The sequence below is a fragment of the Ctenocephalides felis genome, unplaced genomic scaffold (assembly GCF_003426905.1).
Source record: "Ctenocephalides felis isolate EL2017-DRISC unplaced genomic scaffold, ASM342690v1 CF-g0.4_SCAFFOLD_00845, whole genome shotgun sequence".
NCBI classification, from domain to species: Eukaryota; Metazoa; Arthropoda; class Insecta; order Siphonaptera; family Pulicidae; genus Ctenocephalides; species Ctenocephalides felis.
This window is the reverse complement of record NW_020536999.1, coordinates 46195558-46218537: the sequence shown is the minus strand read 5'-3', so window position 1 is coordinate 46218537 and position 22980 is coordinate 46195558. Positions and strand designations below refer to the sequence as shown.

The window sequence follows — 22980 nt, the reverse complement described above, 5'->3', positions numbered from 1 at the left end:
ATTGGCAAGTACCGAAGAAGCGTCAGTGACCTGTGAATAAGAATTTAACATTCTGCTTACACGTGAGTTTAAGAAAGAAGTCCGAAATGGTGGGACTAACACATTAACATCAGAATCGGATTCATATGTGAATTTTGTTAGATGTGTTCGTAATTTAGCCCGTTAGCCGTTATTCAATAGAATTTTGTATTTCGACATAGTGCGATCGTTGTTGATGATGCCCAAGTGGAATTTTGTTCAAATCTACAAATGTCTTTCATAAGAACGCGTGGTGATGTGCTCTGTGAGTTTTAACATTTAAACTGGTATTCAAATGATTAAACTTCGACATATCGTGTGATATAATAAATTAGGTGACATTTTTGGATACAGGATACAAGGTTTTTTAGCAGGTGAGATTTTTTTCATTAATTTTCTTGTAAAGCTTTGTAATTATAATTTAATTACTACTATTTATATAATATTGTTCTTATTTTATTCTTGGCCATATAATAATAAAATTTCTTACAAGTGATACAATTACTAACACTCATCGATATAAATTAATAGGGTTGATTATTCATTCATTATTACTATATTAATTCATTGATTGAATTAATCATCAATGATTCCATTTCTATTACTTAATTGAGCATTTATTATAGATAAATATTCAATTTTATATTTTCCTCAAATAATTATTTTAATAACTAAACAATTTTATTTATATACTAGATGACCCGACAGACGTTATCCTGTACCCGTGTCTACAATTTTTTAATATAATATACTAATATTCACCGTTTACCTAAAAATAATAATTATTGTTTTTTAAATTACTCTTTACGCCAAAATGCATACACATTTATAATATGAGCGATGTTAAATGAAGAACTGCTTTAAACAATGACTTGTCGTTTTTGCAATTTTTTCCATTTATTTCTACAACATTGTACATACATCCCCAGTACTTTATAATCACATACATCCTAGAAAATTTTCTTAATAAACTTCAGAAACATTTATCAAAATCCGAATAATCTTTAGGGGGAGTATACAGTGATTGCTTGTAATTTAATATGAACTTTATATAATAGCAATAAAGATCAAATTGATTCTACGTTTTAGTTAGAAAACGTTTGAAAAAAAAAGAAAGAAACCATCCTTGGACTTCAACGAACATTTTAAAAAAAGAATTGGCCAAATTGGTCCAGGCGTTGTTGAGTTATGCGCTTAACAACACATTTTGCGATTCATTTTTATATTATAGATATACAATATTAAAAAGTACAAAATTAAATATTTAATAATGAAAGATTAAATTAAAATATTATGGCTGGAATATATAATGCGGTGCATCAGGAAAAGCTCTCGGTAATATAATCTGACGGTAAATCCAAGAAATCAAACCTTGATTTTAATACCCTGAATTAGTTTTGATGTGCAAATAAAATTATATTCATTCTTATGCAGATATAATTAAGCATTCAGTTCAGTAAACATTCATTAAAGAACTTTGCATAATATTTCTAAAGATAATTTTGAGCATGTATTCGTGTTTTTTTATTGATAATAATTAATAATTAATACTAATGACTTTGAAATGTATACGTAGAATAAATAAACGATTAGCCTTACAATTTAATATATTAAACTTAAAACATTAGTATATTTTATAGGAATATATTATATAGGAAAGGATAAATTATTGTTAGAACTAATACAGATATACTTTATATTGAATGAGACAAATTAAAAAACTATATATTTATGAGTGTTCATTTTTGAAACTTAACGCATGACTACCATTGGGTAGATATTGAAATTTTATATCTGCATATTAATAACTAAAATCACTGAATGCCTTCCCAGTCAGATTGTAATTACATATAGATTGTCCGATATAAATCAAAATATGCATTCATTTATTGATGTAAAAAAATAGTAATTTTTTATAAATTTTTCTATCATACTTACGCAATTGTACTAATAACTGTAATTTCCAAATTTGAATTATAATTGTTTCCGGTTCCGACGCATTCAATACGAGATCCGTTAAACATGGTCATATATCAAAAAAATCTCTCATATCATTGGCGCTCATAGTGTAACGGTAAGAGTTAAAAGGCATTTGGTTTAAATGGTAGCAAAATAATAATGTTATTTTTTTAATTAAACTTTGATATTTCAAATTAGAAATTAATAGAAAACTAAATTTAAAAATTTAGCTTTTAAAGAACAACTTACAAGCAAATGCCGTTTTTTTAAATCAGCAGTTGCAAAATATCATAATATTATATAAGAATTCATATAATATTACGTATTGATGCATACAAATCAAATATATATACCTAAACAAGGAGAACCTCAGGTTTACTCTTCTGGAATTTTGATAAAATTTCTCTCTAGGGCGCTAGAACGCTTACAGTGTTCTATATCAATATTGTAAGTAAATCTTAAGCATTGTCATGTTACAACTTTGTTAATTATTTTATAGAATCAATTATTGCAATTTGTGTGCATTTATTTTAAATAATACATCGAATCGATTCTATATAAAGCTAAAGAACTGATCGACTCTTGTGCCCATGTACAGTTGGTTTTAAGAAATTATATATGATTAATATTGATATTTAATTAAACTATATAAATACTAGATAAGTATTTAAAAATAGTTTGAGATATTAAAATATTTTTCTGAAATCAACAAAAATTAAAGCATTGATAAAACAATGTGATATTTGTTGGTGTATTATAGGAAAATATTATAAATATAGAAGGAAAATATTATAAATCGTGCGTTCAATAAGCGGTACTCAATTCAAGCAGACATAAGTTAACTTATTTAAAATAAAGTTTTTAGACATAAGTTAACTTATTTAAAATTTCAAATGACAATTTTATGAATATATTCAGTTAAAATGTATTTCTTTTCTTATAATATAAAGCAACGGTCGCGGAAACTTTTGTAATCATTACCACAAAGTATTTTTGTTTAAGGGGCACAACTAGTGTAACCGCCTAAAAAAAGGTGATTTTTGGGAATTTATATTAAAAAAACTACTTTATCAATCATTTCAAAATTTTAGAAATATATTCATACATGCTTTAAGAATACATTGTAAAATTTTTGAAAAAAAAAATTAAATATTTTTTAAGTTATCGTCGATCTCCAACGGCGCGACAAAAAAAGGCCCTTAACTGCTGCAGTCAATCCGGCCTTCTACGTGGATAAAATCAAAAAATATAATAATTCTTGTTAAACTAGATAATATTGTCTGTAAAATAAACTACGATAAAAAAATAAATAAAAAATTGACAAAATGGCGGCGTTTTAAAAAAAAAAGGCGAATTTTACCCAAAATTTTAGTCGTTTTTCGACTGCCAAATTTCGATTTTTGATCCGATCAAAAAATCGATAGTTCATTTCACGGAGAACTATATACAGAACATGTAAAAAAAATTTGATAGTGATCGGATCATTCGTTTTTGAGTAATCACTGCAATTCGGAAAATGCTGTTTCGAGAAAAACGCGTTTAAAGATAAAATGGTCGTTATACTATATACTATATGTATACTTTTTAAATCGCTGTAACTCAAAAACTATTTGAGATATCGATTTGAAATTTTAATATGTTATTTTTAAAGGGGTAATATACCGAAAAAACAAAAATCGATTTTTTCAAAATTTCACACTAGTTGTTGAAAGTTGATATATCACCCCATCAGATTACTCCATGGTGAAGAGAGATTACCCCCATGCGTACAACTACGTAACAAATACAGTAAATATTACCTATTTTCACCCCATTTGAGATTTTTACTGCAGTACCCCAACCGCTGATATAAGGTAAGGTATAAGGCTTATATCTAATACAGAACTGCTAAAATAATAAGAAAGAAAATTGCAATTTTTACACGAAATTTAATTAAAAAAGACAAGCTTACAATGTAAACCTGTTGTAATAAATAATAATATAATGGAACATATGATTTGGACAGCAATGGTTAACACATTATGCAGAGATAATTTAAAGAAGTATAAAGCCATAATTATTCTACTAATAGACCTTGAGCCAGTCCACGTTATTGGCGCATCAACGTCCGTCAGCGTCATTATACGAATAGCTTGTGTACACACAAGCAACTAAAGAATGAATGACAGAATTACATATCGTTGCTAATTTTCCCAGGCAGAGATTGATAACCTTTTAGATGCTATTTATTAAATTTAAAATTAAATTTCAGCATGTCTTCAAATCGAAAAGTAGTGTTTGTGACCGGCGGTGCCGGATACATCGGAAGTCACTGCGTCGTAGCCTTGCAAGAGGCGGGCTACGACGTTATTGCGGCGGACAATTTCGCTAACAGCGTCGATGACGAATTCGGGGGTGCTAGCGCTCTCAAGAGGGTTGAACAGATAACAGGAAGAAAGGTAATTCATAAAAATTTAAAATATTATCAAATTAGTGGGGCGCATGACATCGTGTCTTAAGGTTAAATTGCTGGAACTTCCCGTACCGTAACGAAATGTTCGAGAAATATTAAATGTTTTCAAATAGCTTATTATAAATACTGTAACATTTTCAAATATTTATAAGAATTATATAAACTGAATATTATTTATTTGAAGTATATAAGTGTACTTTAGTTAAAATTAAAATTAAAATCTGAATTATTTTCGATATACAAAAAATAATTTCATTGAAAAAAAATTGAAACATTTTTTTTTCAAAGTAATTATTTTGTTAAGGGGTTACATGGGTTTCATGGTTTCAAAAAATAAAAAAAAATTGTTTTGTCTTATTAAATTATATAACATCTCTAGAATATTGTCCTAAATGTTTAAGTTGATCCGACTAAAAGTTTCGGAGATACAGTCTTGAATAGATGGACGCTTGAGATCCATCTTTATTGTTTCTTAAAACTTTAAACGCGTTTTTCTCAAAACTATGTTTTCAAAGACGGTCGTCAAGATTTCTTAGGAACTACTCAACTGATCTTGATGAAATTTCACACAGCTCTTCGAGATATCGTTTACAATAAGGTATTGAACGAAGATATCGTTTACAATAAGGTATTGAACTATTTAAAAAAAACGAATATCGAGAAATTTTAATCGAAACTTGCATTTTTTTATAAAAACGTCCGCCAAAAATCCAATTTTCATTTTTTTCTTTTTTCCTTCGTCCAATACCTAAAGTAAAGTAACAATAAACTATAGTTTATTGTCTTTACTAAAACACGTATTGTTTATTTTTATTTCGGATGATCTTGAAAGAAGTTCTGCTGACAACGCGGAGGCACCTTTTTTTCCGAGGGACTTCCGGAAATGGCGTCGTAATGAACGCGATTTTGATATCTTTTTTGAAAATTTTACAAAATGTTTATTATTTATTAAATATGTATCTTTTAAATAAAAAAATTCATTAAAATATTTCATTTTATATGTAAAAAAACATAATTAAAAAAATGCCGTTTTTTGACCGAAGAAACCCATGTAACCCCTTAAAACAAGCTAAAGTTATTTGAATCATTCAAATGGGACGCTTAGTTCTCTCAAAATCAAAAACTACCATTTTTGCACATTTAGCTCAGTATCTTCGAAATAGCTGGACCTGCCTTTGTCAAAAAATAATCACTTCTTCTCCCAATAATTACAAATTGAAAGTTTTTTAGATCATTCAAATCGGATACTGCGTTCTCGCAAAACCTCGATTTGTATTTTTTGTACTTTTTGCTCCGTACCTCCGAAACGGTTGGACCTGTCTTCGTCAAAAACTAATCAGCATGTCTCCCCATCAGTAGGAATGGAATATTTTTTGAATCATTCAAATCGGTTGATCCATGCGCTTGAAATCGTGGACGAAAAATAGTATCCACACATATATACATACACACACATACATTAATTTTTTTTGCCAAAGTATGCCAAAATATTCAGAAGCCTTTGAAACGTAAAGATATACAAAAATTTCCATTTTTGATTTTTTTCCGAATACTCTATAACTTACCCTACGGAAAGTTGAAAAATTCAAAATATTATCAAATAATGGTAAATATACACATTAATTGTTTATTTCTGCAGGTTCCTTTCTACCGTTGTGATATGTTAGACCGTGACAGTATAGACAAGATTTTTAAAGAGGTATATTAAATATTTATTTGCACTTCATATTAATTAACTAATTAAGAAATTTCTTCATTTTAATTAACTGTAAACAAAATCATTTCAGAATCATATAGATTGCGTTATCCACTTTGCGGCAATGAAAGCTGTTGGAGAGTCTATGAAGTTACCATTGCTGTATTATAAGAATAACTTAGTGGGAATGATTAATCTCTTAGAGGTAACAATGACTTTTTACTTAAATTTATAAAGGCATTTTATTAAAGTGAATCTATTTTTATATAGAGAGAATATACTCACAGCTATTGTGTCAATAATTTAATTTAAAATTGTAAAAAGAGGTACTATTACTACGGTATAATGGTTTTGACCGGGACGGTCCCGGATTTTTACTTCGCGTTCTGTTTTTTTCTAGAAGCAATAATTGTCTCGATTGCAAATTTATTGTCCGAAGAATTTTATTCAAGTTATTTATTTATAAGTTATTTAGAGTAAATATTTATATCATATTTAAATTATTTAGCGTTCCGGATTTCATAATTATAAGTTACATAATAACGGTTTTGGAATTATAACAATATGACCAACTTAATTATTCCATTTCTAAGGTACATTTTTATTTAAGTAGTGTGCCTTAGATTGCTATTCAAAAATTCATTTTTTTTTAAACAATTACATTATTCTGCAATATTTATTATATATCAATTACCAATTATTTAAATAAGAACTCTCAATCAACGTGGCCTTATCTAATAAACTTTCTTTAGTTGCATTCATACTTTCTTTTCAATTATCTAATTTTATTTTCACTTATATGTATTACTTGAAGGTAATGGAATCCCATGAATGTTATCAGTTGGTATTTTCGAGTTCATGTACAGTTTATGGAGAACCAGAAACGTTGCCAATTACCGAAAATCATGAAACTGGAAAGGTTACTAATGTATACGGAAGAACAAAGTATTTTATTGAGGAGATGTTGAAAGACATCAGCTTAGCTGATCAGGTAAATAGGAAGATTGAGTTTTAATGAAGAGTGTTTTTTCTAAATTTTCCCAAAAGTTTGAAGTTTCCAAATTACTTGCTATACATTCTATCATTTTTAATGTTTTATGGTTTATATAATAGTTTTTCTTTAAATAGTATATAATTTATTATATTTGGATGTGCAATAATTTATTTCACAATTATTATGTATTTTTACCTTTTTAGAAATGGAATATAATTGCTTTGCGTTATTTCAATCCTGTCGGTGCACATTCTTCTGGTTTGATTGGAGAAGATCCTACAAAAGCTTTCACAAATCTAATGCCTTATATTGCTCAAGTGGCCATTGGAAAAAAGAAAGAACTAACCATTTTTGGTGGAGATTACGAAACTAAAGATGGCACAGGTAAAATTATTTTAAATAAATCATTTAGTTAAATAATTAATCGTATTCTATAAAATAGTTGCAATTGTTGTATTTAAAAGCACACATTCAAGATCAAAATGCTTAGTTAAATCTATAATTGTGTTTGTAAATTCAGCGATTTTGCTAATGTGACTTGTTTCGGAAATGAGACAAAAAAATTTAATTTGGAGAGTATTATTTTTAAAGTAGAAATCTTTCAATTAGAATTTTTTAAATCACGCTTATTTGCTTACTCAGCTTCACAAAACATATTAATACGAAAATTGGACAGGCTTACGGGTTGTTAAATCTACTGAGACCTCTCTTGAACCACAACAGCCCGCTAAGCGTGAAGAACAAGCGGACACTTTATTGACACTTATACGACCGTTACTGACATACGCCGCTCCAGCATGGAACGCGACGACGAAGAATAACTTACAGAAACTACAGACATTACAAAATAAGACACTACGACTAGTACTTAACAAAATAAGGGACCCACTGACTAGACATTACTATTCTTCAAAATACATACACAAACAGACTGACGTACCAACATTACTCGACTATATAAAAAGCTCACTGAAAATTTTAATCTAAAATGTGGGGATCATCCTAATATTAACATCGCGGGCCTCGGCCAATACACAAGAGACGATATTTGGTATGGCAATCACGCCATGCCAAACTATATACTGATCGGCAAATGAAACTTATCGACACAATTTTTTTCCTTTAGAGTGAATAATTTTTTTATTTTGTTTTTCTTATTTTTGTATTATTATGTGTTATTATAAATAGTGCTATGTGATTTTTTTTGGCGATCCTCTTTTTTTGTCACAACTTGTATAAGGGATGATATACCTACGGGTAAAAATCCGAAATTAGAAATATTATGTACACATATATTTTTGTTATTAAAAATGTATAATTTTAAATTAAATATTTTCGTTTAGGTATAAGAGATTATATACATGTTATGGATTTGGCAGTAGGTCACGTTGCTGCTCTATCTAAACTCAATAATAATCACTTAAGACTCAAGGCAAGTGTCTAAGGTATGCTGATACGCATTTCTAAGCGCAGCATAATATATTTGTAATATTTTTAATACGTTATGATACGTTTATATCATATTATAGGATAATGCAATATAATTTTTAATATAGTTTTACAACTTGGGGACCGGCAAAGGGGTCTCAGTACTGGAATTAGTTAAAACTTTTGAACGTGTCACTGGAACTACTGTCCCTTATGTGATAACAGATAGGCGAGAAGGAGACATTACTTCTATGTTTGCTGATCCAGAAATGGCCCATAAGGAATTGGGTTGGAAAACCCAATACAGCCTAGAAGAAATGTGTAAGAAAATAACATTTTTAAATTATTTACTAAAATCTTTAATATTCGTTATTTCATTTAATAACAAACTGTATCAGAATTCAGAATAGTATAGTAAATATTATTCACACTTTTTGTGAACAACAATGTGCTAAATTATTTTTTTGTTTTATAATATAATGGTAAAAGATTTCTTTTCTTCATTCTTGAATCCTTTCTTAAAAACATTTTTTTTCGAAATAATTTCTCTAGGATAAGCTTAAGTTAAATCATTGCTAATTTACTTAGGTACTGACTTTTGGCGATGGCAAACTAAGAACCCTGATGGATACAGAGGAGGTGCCATTAATGGTCATAAATAACTTAATATAAATGTTTAAAATTAGCTAGACTGATTTAAATAGTTTTACATCAATAAAAATATTTTAATATTTATATTACCAGATATGAAATTTGTACAAAAATTTCATTTTCTAATAAAATATATTAAAATTAAGTTACATAGTTTTTTACATTTATAAATACTCACTATAAATGAAGGACTTAAATAATAAAATATTAATAATAAAATCCATGATAAAACTAATCAGCTTCTTGTTTGAAAAGACTTATATGTTGTAATCTTAACGGTTCGAATCCATATGATGTCCAATTTCTTTGAAGACTTCTAGCAAACAACTCCAGACACATTGGAGTATCCGGTAAAAACTGTGTCAATATTTCTGTAATAAATTAAAATTTCAGTTATGTTTTATGATTTATTATTTATTTTTGCAATCACTTTGAAAACCAACCTGTTAAATTTGGCTTATGCGAATGCAAAGCACTTGGTACGCTTACAATAATTTTTTGATCTGGTATTATTTTGAAATCGCAATCATCATTGATTATATTTCCAGCATTAAAACGGCCAATTATTATTTGTTCAAATGGTTGCTTAACAGGCGGTTTTGAAAAATCACATATAGGTTTACCATCTTTTGTTATCTAAATTATAATAATAAGAAACATAATTAAAATAACTATTATTTGATCAATATATTTTATCATAAACTGACTTAAAAAAAAGTACATACTTTAACCCAATACCAAATAGCTTCTTTTGTTAAATTCCATTCAGGAAAAAGAACATCGTTTATATAAGTCAAGTGGCTTGGTGAATTAGTACACCAAATTAAAACAATTCCATTATGTTTCAAAAGTTTTTTAATGGGCAAATTTAGTAGTTCTGAGTTTTCAAGCATATTATAACTGCAAGAACAATAAATTTATAAAATTTTCAAAGAGCCAAGATATTTAATTAATCTTTTAATTATATATTAAATCATTAGCATTTATTATGTTTAAAACCTTAATCCTAATCCTTGGGATTTTTTCCTTCTGATATGTTTATTCCACCAAGGAGGGTCCAGTGCAATCAAATCATACTGTATCGAAAAGTCTAAGTGGTTCTTCATTTCTCTAATATCGTAACTATAGAAGTTGCAATTTGCAGGTATAATAAATTTTTCATCATTTAATATCACAAGTAAATTATCACTGGAGTTATTTCCACCCTTAGAATATTTAGCAAAATCAATGGAAGATGTTTCCTTGTAAAATTCATTTGAAAATAATTTTGCAGATTTATTTTCATCTTTTGCAGAACCATGAAATGTACTGATATATCCTAATTGTCTTGCTTGTTTAATAATTTCAACTAATTTTAGTTGAACTAATAGAATCTAAAAATGATTATTATTTTAATATCAGATATTTAAAAAAAAGATAAGTGAAAGTTATATTGTGTGATTATAAATAAATAATATATGTAAAGAAATATTTTAAAAGTATATTATACTAACAGTCTCATTTAAATTACACGTATCGATGAATGTTTTGCAGGACAGTTTTCTCTTTTTAGGTTTTATATTATCTTCAGACTGCTCTTGCTGATTTGGTCTTAAAAATTGTGAATTTATATTAAACAAAGATGGGTTAACGATAAAACTTTTTGAAATTCCATCACATTTGATAGACTTAATATTAAGATTTATAAAATTTTCTTGATCTATAAGCCAGCCTGCATCACTACTCAAAAGAATACTCATGTTGGGTTTCTAAATCATATTTTATCACAATGTAGTTTTGCTGAAAGTTACTGTTATAAGCAGTTTTAATATTATAATTATTTAGTTTGTAATATTGATAAATAAAATTAATAATAATACTAAAGAGGTTAAATTTGTTTTGAAAATTCTAACCTCAAATTTAAAATTGAAACGTCACTTGCTAAATATTTATACCATTCTTCTTACTTTAAATCTTAAGTCATACATGTGCTTACTTAAACACAATATATATTTATTGTTTAAGTTAAATAATAAAAATTCAATAAAATGGGGGCATCCAGGCTAGAAATCAATGTCGAAAGACTTTTAAATAAATGTGAAATAATGGCTAATGATGATTTAAATAGGGATTGGCGATTAGAAACATATATTAAATCCTTAGAAAAAATGATAAAAGACTTGCATAGTATGCCAGTGTAAGTACTGTTTTTGTCATATATTTTTTTCATAGTGTTACTTTAAAGATTTTTAAAATTTTAGAACTTGTAAACCAGAAAAAGAGGTTTTGACAGATTATATCAGAAGGTGTACTTTTCTAAAAGGCTTAATTAAAACTGAACAATTAGAAAACGCTACTGAAAAGATTCTGGCCGTACAATTATTATCGCATGGTGTTGCTACTACTGAAACAAATCCAGTTACAAAAGAAATTCATCAAAAAAGTACTAGTAAATTTGAGAAACAACTCAAAGATGAATTATTTGGAGTGAAGAGAAGAGGTAAATCATTTAAAGATTATGGTTATCTAAAGTTCTTTAGACTATTATATTGATATTGATATATTCCATTGATTCCTAATTGAAACAATTAAAAATTATATATAAAATCGTACAAGTAGACAGTAAACTGATCTGGGAATTTAAACCTTTTTAGATACACAAGCTTTTTTGAATTTGTCGTTATATACCTACAACCACCCAAATAACTAATATATTAAAAATTATTATATGTAGGCTTTTATTTTCTCGTTTCTACCTTGTAATGTTTTTTATTATAATAAAGCCTTTTGCACGATTAAAGCATTATATTTTGTGATTTAATAATCTTTATACACTTTAATTTTCATTAACCTTTATACACTATGTATAAGATAAGCTGAAAGAATGATGAATAGATCAATAATAAGCATATTTTCTGTATAAAAACTTTATATAATCTCTTTGTGTAATCAACCATTGCTATAAAGTATTGAAAAGACATAGTAATCTCGAAATAATAATAAAATAAGTTTATCTTTAGGTATTTGTTTCAATTGTTAAATTAATTATTCATTCCAGATTTACTATCAGACTCTGCATTACGCTTGCGGCAATCATCATCTGTTGGAAATTCAGAAGCTAGCTCAGGAGAAGATCTTGATGTATTAATTAAGTATCATCATTCTATGCAAGAAAAAATAGCAGAAAACATGTTGTCTATGGCAAAAAATTTAAGAGAACAAAGTGAAGTAGCAAGTTCAATAATAAAAAAGGATACAGAGGTAAATTTGATTGAATTGTTTGAATATAAATATGCATTTTTTTAAGTGCTAATTTATTGTAATATTTTTATATAAAGTTGTAATATTATATGCTTTCTATAATATGTGTTGCACTCTATATTATATTGAGTTTTATAATATATTTACAGATTGTTGCAAAATCAGCAAAAATAACTGATGACAATGTTTCATCATTAAAAACTGAATCAGCTGTATTAGCAGACCATAATAAAAGGGCTTGGAAATGTTCTTTATTGTTTATGATAATTATAGTCATCATAATATTCATAAGTATGGTCATGTTTATGAAATTATTTAAGAAAAAAGTAATTATGTAGCCTGTAAGTTTTTAATTTCTACAAAACTAAATATGACTGTTTGAAATTAAAATATTGCACATATATATATATATATATATATATATATATAATTTCTTTCAAAAATTTATTTTAAATCCATACGTTTCGGCTATAATCCTAGCCTTCATTCAGTGGAAAAATTAGTTGATCTTAGTGTTAAATTGGAAAATTTTAATAATCCATGGTATTAGGATATGGTAATGCACTACACTATGTATTATAAACATTAACTTGAAATTACACAATATTTTCACAAAATACTGATTTTAAAAAATCACAAATGGATAGTGTGTTATTCGTAGACTGGTTGAAGATGTAATGGAGAAAGACCTTTTACCATGGAAATATCCTAATACCATGGATTATTAAAATTTTCCAATATAACACTAAGATCAACTAATTTTTCCACTGAATGAAGGCTAGGATTATAGCCGAAACGTATGGATTTAAAATAAATTTTTGAAAGAAATTCATGTTTTTTATTGATGTTATGCCCGATTGTTAGACTTTGTTAATACATATGTCAACATCAAATTCAGAATCATACAATATATATATATATATATATATATATATATATATATATATATATATATATATTCAATAGATAAGTCCTGGATTTTTTCAATATATTGATTGTTTCTTTTCCGAACAGTAAATCCAATAATAAAAAACAATTTGTTTTTTGAAGATGTTTAATATGACGTTTCGGAACTAGGTACGTTCCATCATCAGGTTTATTCTGTCAAATACAATGTTTTTTAAAAATATTGATTAACATTAATTAATGATGGTCAATACAGATTAATTAGAAAAAAATTTTATAAAGGAATGGATTATGTACCGGGGTAAAGAGTAATAAGAATTAACTAAAAAGGTTTTATATAAAATTGAGAAGCAAAAATTATTTACCTGTAATAATTTATATATCCATATCACTAATATTTTTTTGTTAAAAACACTCGATTTTTTTGGAGGATATTTGTAGATGTTACAACTACACAAGACTTAAACACACTGATATGGAGTTCTGTCGGCCAGATGTAAAGGACAACGTACGGAATTCCTGGCAAAAATGATTTTTTATGGCTCTTGTATTGGTAATTTACGAAAAAAGAGGAAATATTGCTTTAGTAAATGTTGAGAAATATTATGTATATATATATACATGCACATGCATATGCACACCTACATACTCATACATACATATGCACATATCTATATATTAATGTATCTACAATTATATACATGAACATATATGCAAGTGCATGTATATAGTGTACACACAAAAACATACATATAAGCACATATATGGATGTGCATCGCGTTTTCTAATAAAGATTTAGTTACTAGTGTTGTGTTTTGGGTATGAAAAGAAGAGTGAGACAATATGATTGCGTGGTTTATCAAAGAAATGATTGTATTGACTTTATAATTTTTGGGACAATATGATGCGTAATGAAGGTATCTTCCTGACCATGTAGGTTTTTTGTACCAATCTGTGCAAATAATGTTGTCAATTTTGTGTACAGTTACGTCTAAAAAGTTTAATTTGTTGTCGATTTGTGTTTCATGTGTGAACTGAATGCTCTTATTTTAATTGTTAAAGGTATCGAGTATCATATCTGATTGTTCTTTGTCTATTATAAAAAAAGTGTCATCTACATATCTAACATAAAAATATATTTGGAAATTTAATGTGGAGAAAACAGAAATTTCAAGGGTTTGTAAAACTAGGTCTATAATGCCAGGGGATAATGGGCAACCCATAGCAGTACCTTTGATTTGTAGATAAAAATTATTGAAACAATTAAAATAAGAGCAATTCAGGACAGTGTTAATGATGTGTTTGAAAGTAGTTATCGGAAAGTCGGTGTAGTTACAAATAGTGGGCCAGCGTTTTTCAATTGAATCAAGTATTAAATCATGGGGAACACATGTGAAAAGGTTATTTACATCAAGACTTAGAAAAATTTGATCGTCCGTAATGTTTCGGTCTTTGATTAGATCCACAAATTGGTAAGAGTTCTTTACATAGTGAGGAGAGGAAATTGTGACATTTTTTAAAATATTGGCAATGTGTTTAGCGATATTATAGAATGGGGAGCCAACGTAGGATACAATGGGTCTAAAGGAGCATTCAGGTTTGTGGACTTTGGGGAGACAATACATTTTTGGGAAAATAGGATGTTGTACTTTTAAATTACTGGCAAATTTGTCAGAAATGAATTTTTTTATTTTTTAATTCATTAATTAATTTAATTGATTGTCTAGAAAACTGTTGTGTTGGATCATTTGTAATGATTTTGTAAGTAGTATCATCTTTTAGCATTCGTAATGCTGTGTTAGTATAAAATTCTTTGTCAAGGATTACCGTCATATTGCCTTTATCTGCTGTTTATATTATATTATTAGATTTAATAAATAATTTGGTCTTCGCTATATCTTTGTGTAGTCTTTTAAGATGAATATGTTGAAAACTATTTAAATTTAAATTTAAACTTTATGAAATACACCTATTTGAAGATATACAGTAAAAAGCAAAGCAAGCTCTTTGAATATGTGATAATTAAATTGTTTTTATTCTTGTCTAGTATTATAACTCTCTACAGCAACTCGATGTACTTTAAAATCTAATTAGATTCGAGAAAATTTTTGCCAGTGATAAAATTTTAAATCATATTAAAAATATTGTATCAAAGCATTATTTGCAATTAAATTAACAAACTGTTATACATTTCAAACAATACCATTTACTTTTGGTGAATTTCACAAAGTTTAAATTTCAAGTTTGAATTTCGCGCTTTAAATTGTACAAGAGGTGACAGTCATTCTGACACATGTTGATAACTTCCAAAGAAATTTTCGTGAATTAACACGCGGTCGGTTAATTATGATTTTTAATTAAATCCTTGATTAGTTTTAATTAATTTAAGCATCAAAACGTGTAATTAATTTAGTAGATCGATTTGATATAATAAATTTATCGTAAAACGTTAATTAAAAGCCAAAAAATGGATATGTGTAGAAGTGCCTTGGTGTACCTTGAATAGTTTGATAAGTATCTCTTTCAGGGCCTCCATTTTGACTCAATTTTATAATTAAACAATTCATTTACAGCGTCAATGTATCCTTTATTTATATATATGCAATTATCAATAGTATAATTTATATATGTGCTTTTGTAGGTTATACTTTGGTACTTTTACCACATATCTCTTTATTATCGAATTCTAAATTCACGAAAGTCTCTAATGTAAGTCGTGTGTCGTGTATTGTGTAAAGACTTTACTCGGACAATTGCAACAGGTCAAATTGACTTGTAAAAGACTAAAGTTATGTAGTGGTTCTAAAGTAGTATTTTGTGTCGAGGACTTGAGATTTCTGGCAGATGCTCCAGAGGTGGTTCGAGTAATGAGTTAGTGCTCTGGGAGCTGCTGTAGAGGATATCGAACAATGTAAGTGCAAAGCATGTTTTATACAAAGCGAGTCAAAGAATATATTTCTGATATATACAGGCATTTATCATATTACATCTGATATGTAGTACTTTATTTTAAATATTAAATATTTAATTATTATGTATATATAATATATATATATATATATATATATATAAAGCGAGAGGGCTTTCTTCAGATGGTGAAATAATATGTATATAGATGGTATAATAATATCCAGTAATTAATAACAGTTTTATTGAAAGAAAATATTTTGATTTATTTAATTTAATAAATTGGTCAGATTTTTACATGTTTTTGTTTATATTTTTCTGTGGATGGGTCTAATCAAGACCCGAAACATATGTTTTCTTAATAAAAACATTTTCTTTCAATAAAACTGTTTTTAATTACTGGATGTATGCCCAAGAACAATTTTATCTTATATTGAATATTTAAAATAAAGTACTACATATGCAGTATATATGCATTAAGTTTTTCTTATCTTTGTATTTAAAGCAGTAAAATAATTTTGAAAATGTTTACTTTATCACAATATTTTTTGTAATCTTTAGTGAAACTATAATTTTAATAGAAACAAATAAAAAGATATTACTCATAATTTATTTTCTGAAAGAGGTTTACAATTAATGACCAAGTTTTTTATTATATACTACTTTTATGCTTGTAATGATAATATTTCTTATATAGTTATGTAAATGATGCTTGTTTTTCATATTAAATGAAATTAATTGAAAGATGCTTTGGGAACTTGTGCCTCTCTTATCCGATATCATTTATGAAGCAGTCTGTATATATTTTAGTGAAATATTTTCTGGCTCGTGCATTATTAATATAGTTGTATACATATATCTGCTGAAAATATCGTTTATACTATTATATTTGAGTCAATATCATTTTCTTTAATAAGATATACTTTATTAATTTTTAATTCATAAAATACAATATATTCTTTGTTTATTCAACTACAACTATTATGCTAATAAAAGATTTTAAATTAATTTGGCAGACATATGTATTAAAGACTATGTTCATACTTAATTTGCTATGGGGAAAACATGTTGATTCAGTTTTTTTTAATTTACTTATGAATTAAAATTTTATGAATGTTTTAAATCAATATAAAAGATAAAAGTTAGTACTTCTCGTATGTATCAAAGACATTGAAAGTAATTTATATTATTACAATTCCATAATAATATTCCACCAGAGATTTCTTTGCTCTATATTAAATTTTTGTTACCAAATTATTAGTTAACCAATACAGCTTTTTGTAAGCATCGATTACTCATTTGTTGAAGAGGCCCTAGCATTCTTCCTTAGGTAACTCCTAAATTGATGGTATTTTATTACAAATTACAAATTTACTTTGTTACAAAAATCTCTTCTTTTGTGACACCTCTTGTTCATTATTCTTCAGAAACAATTTTTTAAATTACATTTCCAGTATCAAGAATCATGTGTTTTCCCTGTAGCGATATTAACTGCATGTACATTCTTATTTATGGATAACACGATTGTTGGTTTTGATCAAAATATTTCAAATACTCAATAGGACTTACCAAATTGTTAATTGAATGCAGCTTTTAAAAGTTTTAACTGTAGTTTTATTCTAAATTTATTCAATTATATCGCTGCATAGCTAAATGATAAATTTTTATTTTTATATTATTAAGAACAATTTTGATCAAGACTTGCAATCAAAGTTTCAAAGAGTTGACTTGAATGATTAGACAAAATATAGTTTTGTTTACAAGTTTATTATTCGATTCAAATTGTAAAAATTATTTAACTCGATTTCTAAAGGATAACAATCAGCTTTAAACAGTTTTGAAGTTTTTAATGTTCCAGTTTTCGAACATTTTTCATTATTTTATTTTACAAGTTTTATTGAATTACTTTTATGGCTTTTTCTAATAATTTTTTCTAATATTATTCAAGTCAACTAAATTTGTTTTTGTCTCGATTAATTGTAAAGGTTTCACATGTTTTATCAAGTCGTATAAACAATTTTGATTCAATTAATATCATTTCATTTCATCGATTAATTAAATAATTCTCTCGAATATTTTTTTTTCTAAGTCCGAATTTTCTAATCATAATTCTTTCGAATAATTTTTTTTTTAAGTTCTTTCAGATAATTTTTTTTTCTAAGTCCAAATTTTCTGAAACCTTTTCAATTAAGACAGACGAGTTATTTATGCATGCTGTATTATCCCAAAGCCAACATTCGAATGAATGAGGCTCACATTGAATATTTCACAACGAGAAAATTTTATTCGGGCAAAGTTAAATATTTTAACTAAGTCCCAGTAATTTTTTCTCGTTGTGAAAATTTCAACGTGGACTTGATTTCATTCGAGTGTTGGCTTTGGGAATTGGTGTGAGGGAACACTAAAAAACATAAAAAAGTTTCAACGCTGAACAGAAAAGAGAAAAATTGATCTGGGACTTAGGGGGTTTTTTTTTGGTCCTCCCTCTCCCCTTCCTCCTCCTCCCTCCTTTTTTTTCCCTTTTTTTCCCTTTTTTCCCCTTTTTTGGTGTTTCTTTCGCATGTTGTGGTTTTTGGGTAGATTTCTGGGTTCGGCATGCATCTTCCGCAATGTGTCTCTCTGCGTGTAACCTCTCGCATCATGGACCTCTGGTTGACCATCACTTGGTGTGTTCGTTTCAGGACCCTTTGCGTTCGCCAACAGCCAGCCACCAGCACTGCTCCATTTTTTCTGCTTCAGAGTTGGTCGTCGTCGCCTTCAGCTGGACTCGATCCGTCTCACCTTGTGCCTGCCTCCAGAGCGATTTCACCGAGTATGCGGTCACTTAAACCGCTCGGCTATTTAAGTTATTGATGATAAAAGTTATTTTTATTCCTATATTATATTAATATTGAATTTTAATAAAGAATATGTATCATACCCATCTCTCTTATTCATCATCTGCCTCTACCCCTCTCTTTCCCCAATGCTTCCTCTTTTTTTTTTTTTTCTTTTTTTTTCTCTTTATGTATCTCCCTTACAGTCAAGTGCGAAACTTGAGTTTTTTGTTTTTCAGAAATATTCTAAGTGTCAAGGTCGAAATGCGACACCTGAATTTAATATTTTGAACTAATATTTGACATTTATGAAAAACTATACATTCGAATTTTCAAGCATCTTGGGGATTTGAACCGAGAAACAATGAGCAACCGTAGTGGCAACTTAACGATCTCGGCCAATTAGTTATACAGAACTCTCTGCTATTTTTAAAAATATAAAGTCTTATTTTGATGATGAAAAATATAAGCTTCCTAAAAAAATTGTGTGCCAGTTGTGCGAATGGCTGAGATCGTAAAGATGCGGTCGACTTAAGACAGAATAACAATTCCAGGTTCGCCAGTTCGAACCCCATTCAACTGAAAAAAATATTTGGAACCAATAATTTTTCAAACTGTGTAAATAAATAAGACATATAGATAAATAATTAAATTTATTGAGTGTCAGCATTACAAAAATCGACATAATATATAGTGCATATATATAAATATAAATGTATATATATACGCATGTATATATATATATATATATATATATATATATAAATAAATATATAAAAGATAAGAAATAGTAGGAGAAAGATAATTTTTAATAAATTCATATTTACGCCTGGTTAGCAGTAAACCAAACCTACTTTGGTGTAATTTAAAAATCTTATTATTTTTCCGATAAAAAAACAGTCTATCAGGAGCAGCCAAAATTGGCCAAAATCGTGACATTCAAATGCAATTTCAAGGCCCTTAATGAATGAAATTAATAATTTTAATTAATGCTTTGTGTAGACTAAAGTACAATCTTTATACCAAACCAAAAAAAATACAAATTTATCATCGTCTTCATAGTTAAAATCAGCTTCAAAATTGGCAATTTTTCAAACTTCAATTTGGTACCAAGGGCAGAAAAACTTTTTTTTCCAAAAACTGATTTCATATTCGGAATCAGCGCCTCGAAAACTATCAGAATCGGTCAAAACATTTTGAAAATCGCGAAAAAAAATATTCATTTCATTAGTAAAATTTTGATTTTGCAACCAAAGATTTCGATTTATTGGGGGATGTATGTGGATTTATCCAAAAACGGATAATATTTTCGAAATCAGCATCCCAAAATCAATCAAAACCTATCATTTTCCAATCAAAACTATTTGAAAATCGCGAGAAAAGGCCGTTTTTTTTAAAAATCGATTTTGCAACCAAGATTTCGATTTTTCGCGAGGGTTTATCCAAAAATAGATAGCATTTTTGAAATCAGCGTTTTAAAATCTTTTGGAATCAGTCAAAATATATCAAAAATTGCGAAAACAAATACATTTTTTGATAAAATTCCAATGTTGCAACCAAAGATTTTGTTGTTTTGCAATGGAAAGTTGTTTTGAGAAGTCATCAGACACGATAATTTCGTCCTTTTCATCAAGAAGACTTTGCCCAATTAGTTGTTGATTATATTTTCCTTCTACTATAAGGAAGACCCAGGTTGTAAAGTTCCTTTTAAAGCATTCTTATAAGTCATAAGCACCTGTAATAAGAATAAAAATTTATTCTAAGGATATACATCTGAAATAAGATTTTATGTTTTTTACTACTAGACAAGTAACATTAAATATGTATATAAATAAAAATGTATAAAAATATGTATAAAAATAAAAAGCGTGAAGAGTAGTCCATGGTTTTAACTTGACATCATTTCCAATTAGAGTAAAGCACTCTATGGTTTATGATTTATAAATCTAAATTTTATCTATTTTTTTCTAACAGAATAAATTAAAGTGCCTAGCACAAAATTTTCAAGTTGTTCACAGTCAAAAATTTGCGTTCCGGTTAAAAATTATACAAAACTTTAAAATTCAAGAATATATACTAGTTTGTACAAAGACTTCGTTTAAAAATCCATGGATAGATCTTTAAATATTTGATAAAAATAAAACGACAAAAACGTTGTTTAAAAACCCATTGATATATCTTTGAATATTTGATAAAATAAGAGAGCAAAATCTTTTGTTTAAAAATCCATGAATATTTGATAAAATTAAAACGGCAAAAACTTTGATTAAAAAACCATGGATAAATATCTTTATAATTTGCCTCTATAAAGCCATCATTAAACCAAATTGAACAAACAGGATACAGCTATGGGGATCAACTTTCAACTAAAACGCTTTAATAATTCAAAGATTTCAAAACAAGTTATTAAAAGAAATTTGAAAAACCAAAATATGTTCCAAATTGACACAAAGCACAGGCACTAGCACAGTTAAGAATGAAATAATAGCTTTCTCACACAAATATAAAAATCGTTTAGTTGATCACCCAACTTGCTCGCCAGAAAACTTCAGAACAACTCTACCAGGGCCAGATTAAAAAGAAAATTTCTTCTGCATTAATCAACAATAGATAAGACCTTCGACTGAAAATGGTCAGATGATTTGTATTCTGCCAACGCCTTCAGATTTACGTCATATATTTTACTTCTAGTACTATAAGTTACTAGTACAGGGCGTTTTATTTTTATCAAATATTCAAAGATATCATTTTTATTATAATTATTATTTTAATAATTTTTACAACTGTTCTGGAACAGACGTAAAAACGTTAAAAAAAGGTTAAAAAAAGATATCTTTGAATATTAGATAAAAATAAAACGCCCTGACGCTTTGCTGTGCCATGCTTATTTACATTTATGTATACATCGTATTCAAATATTGTCTGTGCCTAGGCTTATTAACTTCCCGAAGGACATTTCAAGCCATTCTGAATCGAATGAGACCAAATTTGGAAAATGCGTGTATGTGAACAGATTTTTTGCCGTAAATCGACGTTTTCTCAAAAACGGCTGGACCGATTTCAAAAATTTAAAAGCCATTCGATGTATCTCGATGAGGACTGTTGTTTGTCAGTTTTGTGCGGCGATCGGCCAAGCCGTTTCTTTATAAATCGCAGAAAAGTGAAAAATATTTCGTCTACGTTTTAGCCCGCAATTCTGAATCGATTTTGAAAATTCAAAAACCGTTCAAAAGATATTGGTTGGAAATCGTGCTGATTAGTTTTAGGTGAAAATCTACCGAGCCGTTTTCTTATTGTAATTAACTGTTGAAACAAAAATTGAAGCCGATTTTCATGGAACTTTTTCTGGGCCATATATATCACGATCTTATAGAACATACTGAAATATTACGGCCTTACGACAAGTAGTTCAATTTTAAAAATTCATCAAAGTTTAAGAAAATGAGCAGTTTATTTTGACATTTGTTAAAATTAAAATTAGACGATTTACTTTGTATAACGATAAAGTACTTGGTCTTAATGAACATACTAAACAATTAAAGTCCTACAAAAAACTGGCTCATTTATAAAAATTATTGATTTTTGAAAATTTGCTTTTAAAAAATATTCCGACCGGGTTGACGTGTTCGATTTTTAATAATGTGTAATAAATCCACTTCGAATACTTTTAACTACTCTCAAATTAATTTATCTATCATGGATTAAGTCGATTATTTACACAAATCGGGAAGTTCATGTAACTTGCCTGAAGGCAAAATACCAATACCAACTAGTTTATCTATGCCCTGTACATTGATGTAGACTCAGCTCATGCAATTATTGACAGATGGCACTGACATCATGACAGCCGAAGTTTGACATTAAATGCAATGTTTAAAATTCTGAAGCGCTTAATTTATTTCGAGTCAGTGTT

The 22980-nt window shown here is 27.9% G+C and overlaps 3 protein-coding genes across 3 annotated transcripts; 2 read left to right on the top strand and 1 right to left on the bottom strand.

Annotated features, from left to right (window-relative positions):
* On the top strand, positions 1 to 9209 carry LOC113384250 (UDP-glucose 4-epimerase-like). Its single transcript, XM_026622092.1, has 9 exons — positions 1 to 392; positions 4229 to 4415; positions 6069 to 6128; positions 6217 to 6330; positions 6940 to 7116; positions 7323 to 7503; positions 8463 to 8551; positions 8676 to 8868; positions 9136 to 9209. The coding sequence occupies exons 2-9, from the start codon at positions 4230 to 4232 to the stop codon at positions 9207 to 9209; spliced, it is 1074 nt and encodes a 357-aa protein (XP_026477877.1). The 5' UTR covers positions 1 to 392; position 4229.
* Positions 9210 to 9429: 220 nt separating this feature from the next.
* On the bottom strand, positions 9430 to 11016 carry LOC113384233 (methyltransferase-like protein 4). The gene is made up of 5 exons (XM_026622091.1): positions 10692 to 11016; positions 10198 to 10571; positions 9924 to 10098; positions 9642 to 9834; positions 9430 to 9569 (listed from the first exon to the last, which is right to left on the bottom strand). The coding sequence occupies exons 1-5, from the start codon at positions 10935 to 10937 to the stop codon at positions 9430 to 9432; spliced, it is 1128 nt and encodes a 375-aa protein (XP_026477876.1). The 5' UTR covers positions 10938 to 11016.
* Positions 11017 to 11225: 209 nt separating this feature from the next.
* LOC113384217 (vesicle transport protein USE1) lies at positions 11226 to 12776 on the top strand. Its single transcript, XM_026622090.1, has 4 exons — positions 11226 to 11374; positions 11439 to 11677; positions 12236 to 12438; positions 12588 to 12776. Exons 1-4 carry the CDS (start codon positions 11226 to 11228, stop codon positions 12774 to 12776), a joined length of 780 nt encoding a protein of 259 aa, XP_026477875.1.
* Positions 12777 to 22980: the final 10204 nt, after the last annotated feature.

What these genes read in the sequence shown, in the direction of transcription:
- LOC113384250 (XM_026622092.1), top strand. Translation starts at nt 4,230, where the DNA reads ATGTCTTCAAATCGAAAAGTAGTGTTTGTGACCGGCGGTGCCGGATAC. An exon ending in GAATGATTAATCTCTTAGAG is followed by an intron (nt 6,331 to 6,939) that starts GTAACAATGACT and finishes TATTACTTGAAG; the next exon opens with GTAATGGAATCCCATGAATG. An exon ending in CGAAACTAAAGATGGCACAG is followed by an intron (nt 7,504 to 8,462) that starts GTAAAATTATTT and finishes ATTTTCGTTTAG; the next exon opens with GTATAAGAGATTATATACAT.
- LOC113384233 (XM_026622091.1), bottom strand. Translation starts at nt 10,937, where the DNA reads ATGAGTATTCTTTTGAGTAGTGATGCAGGCTGGCTTATAGATCAAGAA. An exon ending in CGTGTAATTTAAATGAGACT is followed by an intron (nt 10,572 to 10,691) that starts GTTAGTATAATA and finishes AATCATTTTTAG; the next exon opens with ATTCTATTAGTTCAACTAAA. An exon ending in GCATAAGCCAAATTTAACAG is followed by an intron (nt 9,570 to 9,641) that starts GTTGGTTTTCAA and finishes AATTTATTACAG; the next exon opens with AAATATTGACACAGTTTTTA.
- LOC113384217 (XM_026622090.1), top strand. Translation starts at nt 11,226, where the DNA reads ATGGGGGCATCCAGGCTAGAAATCAATGTCGAAAGACTTTTAAATAAA. An exon ending in GACTTGCATAGTATGCCAGT is followed by an intron (nt 11,375 to 11,438) that starts GTAAGTACTGTT and finishes TTAAAATTTTAG; the next exon opens with AACTTGTAAACCAGAAAAAG. An exon ending in TAATAAAAAAGGATACAGAG is followed by an intron (nt 12,439 to 12,587) that starts GTAAATTTGATT and finishes ATATATTTACAG; the next exon opens with ATTGTTGCAAAATCAGCAAA.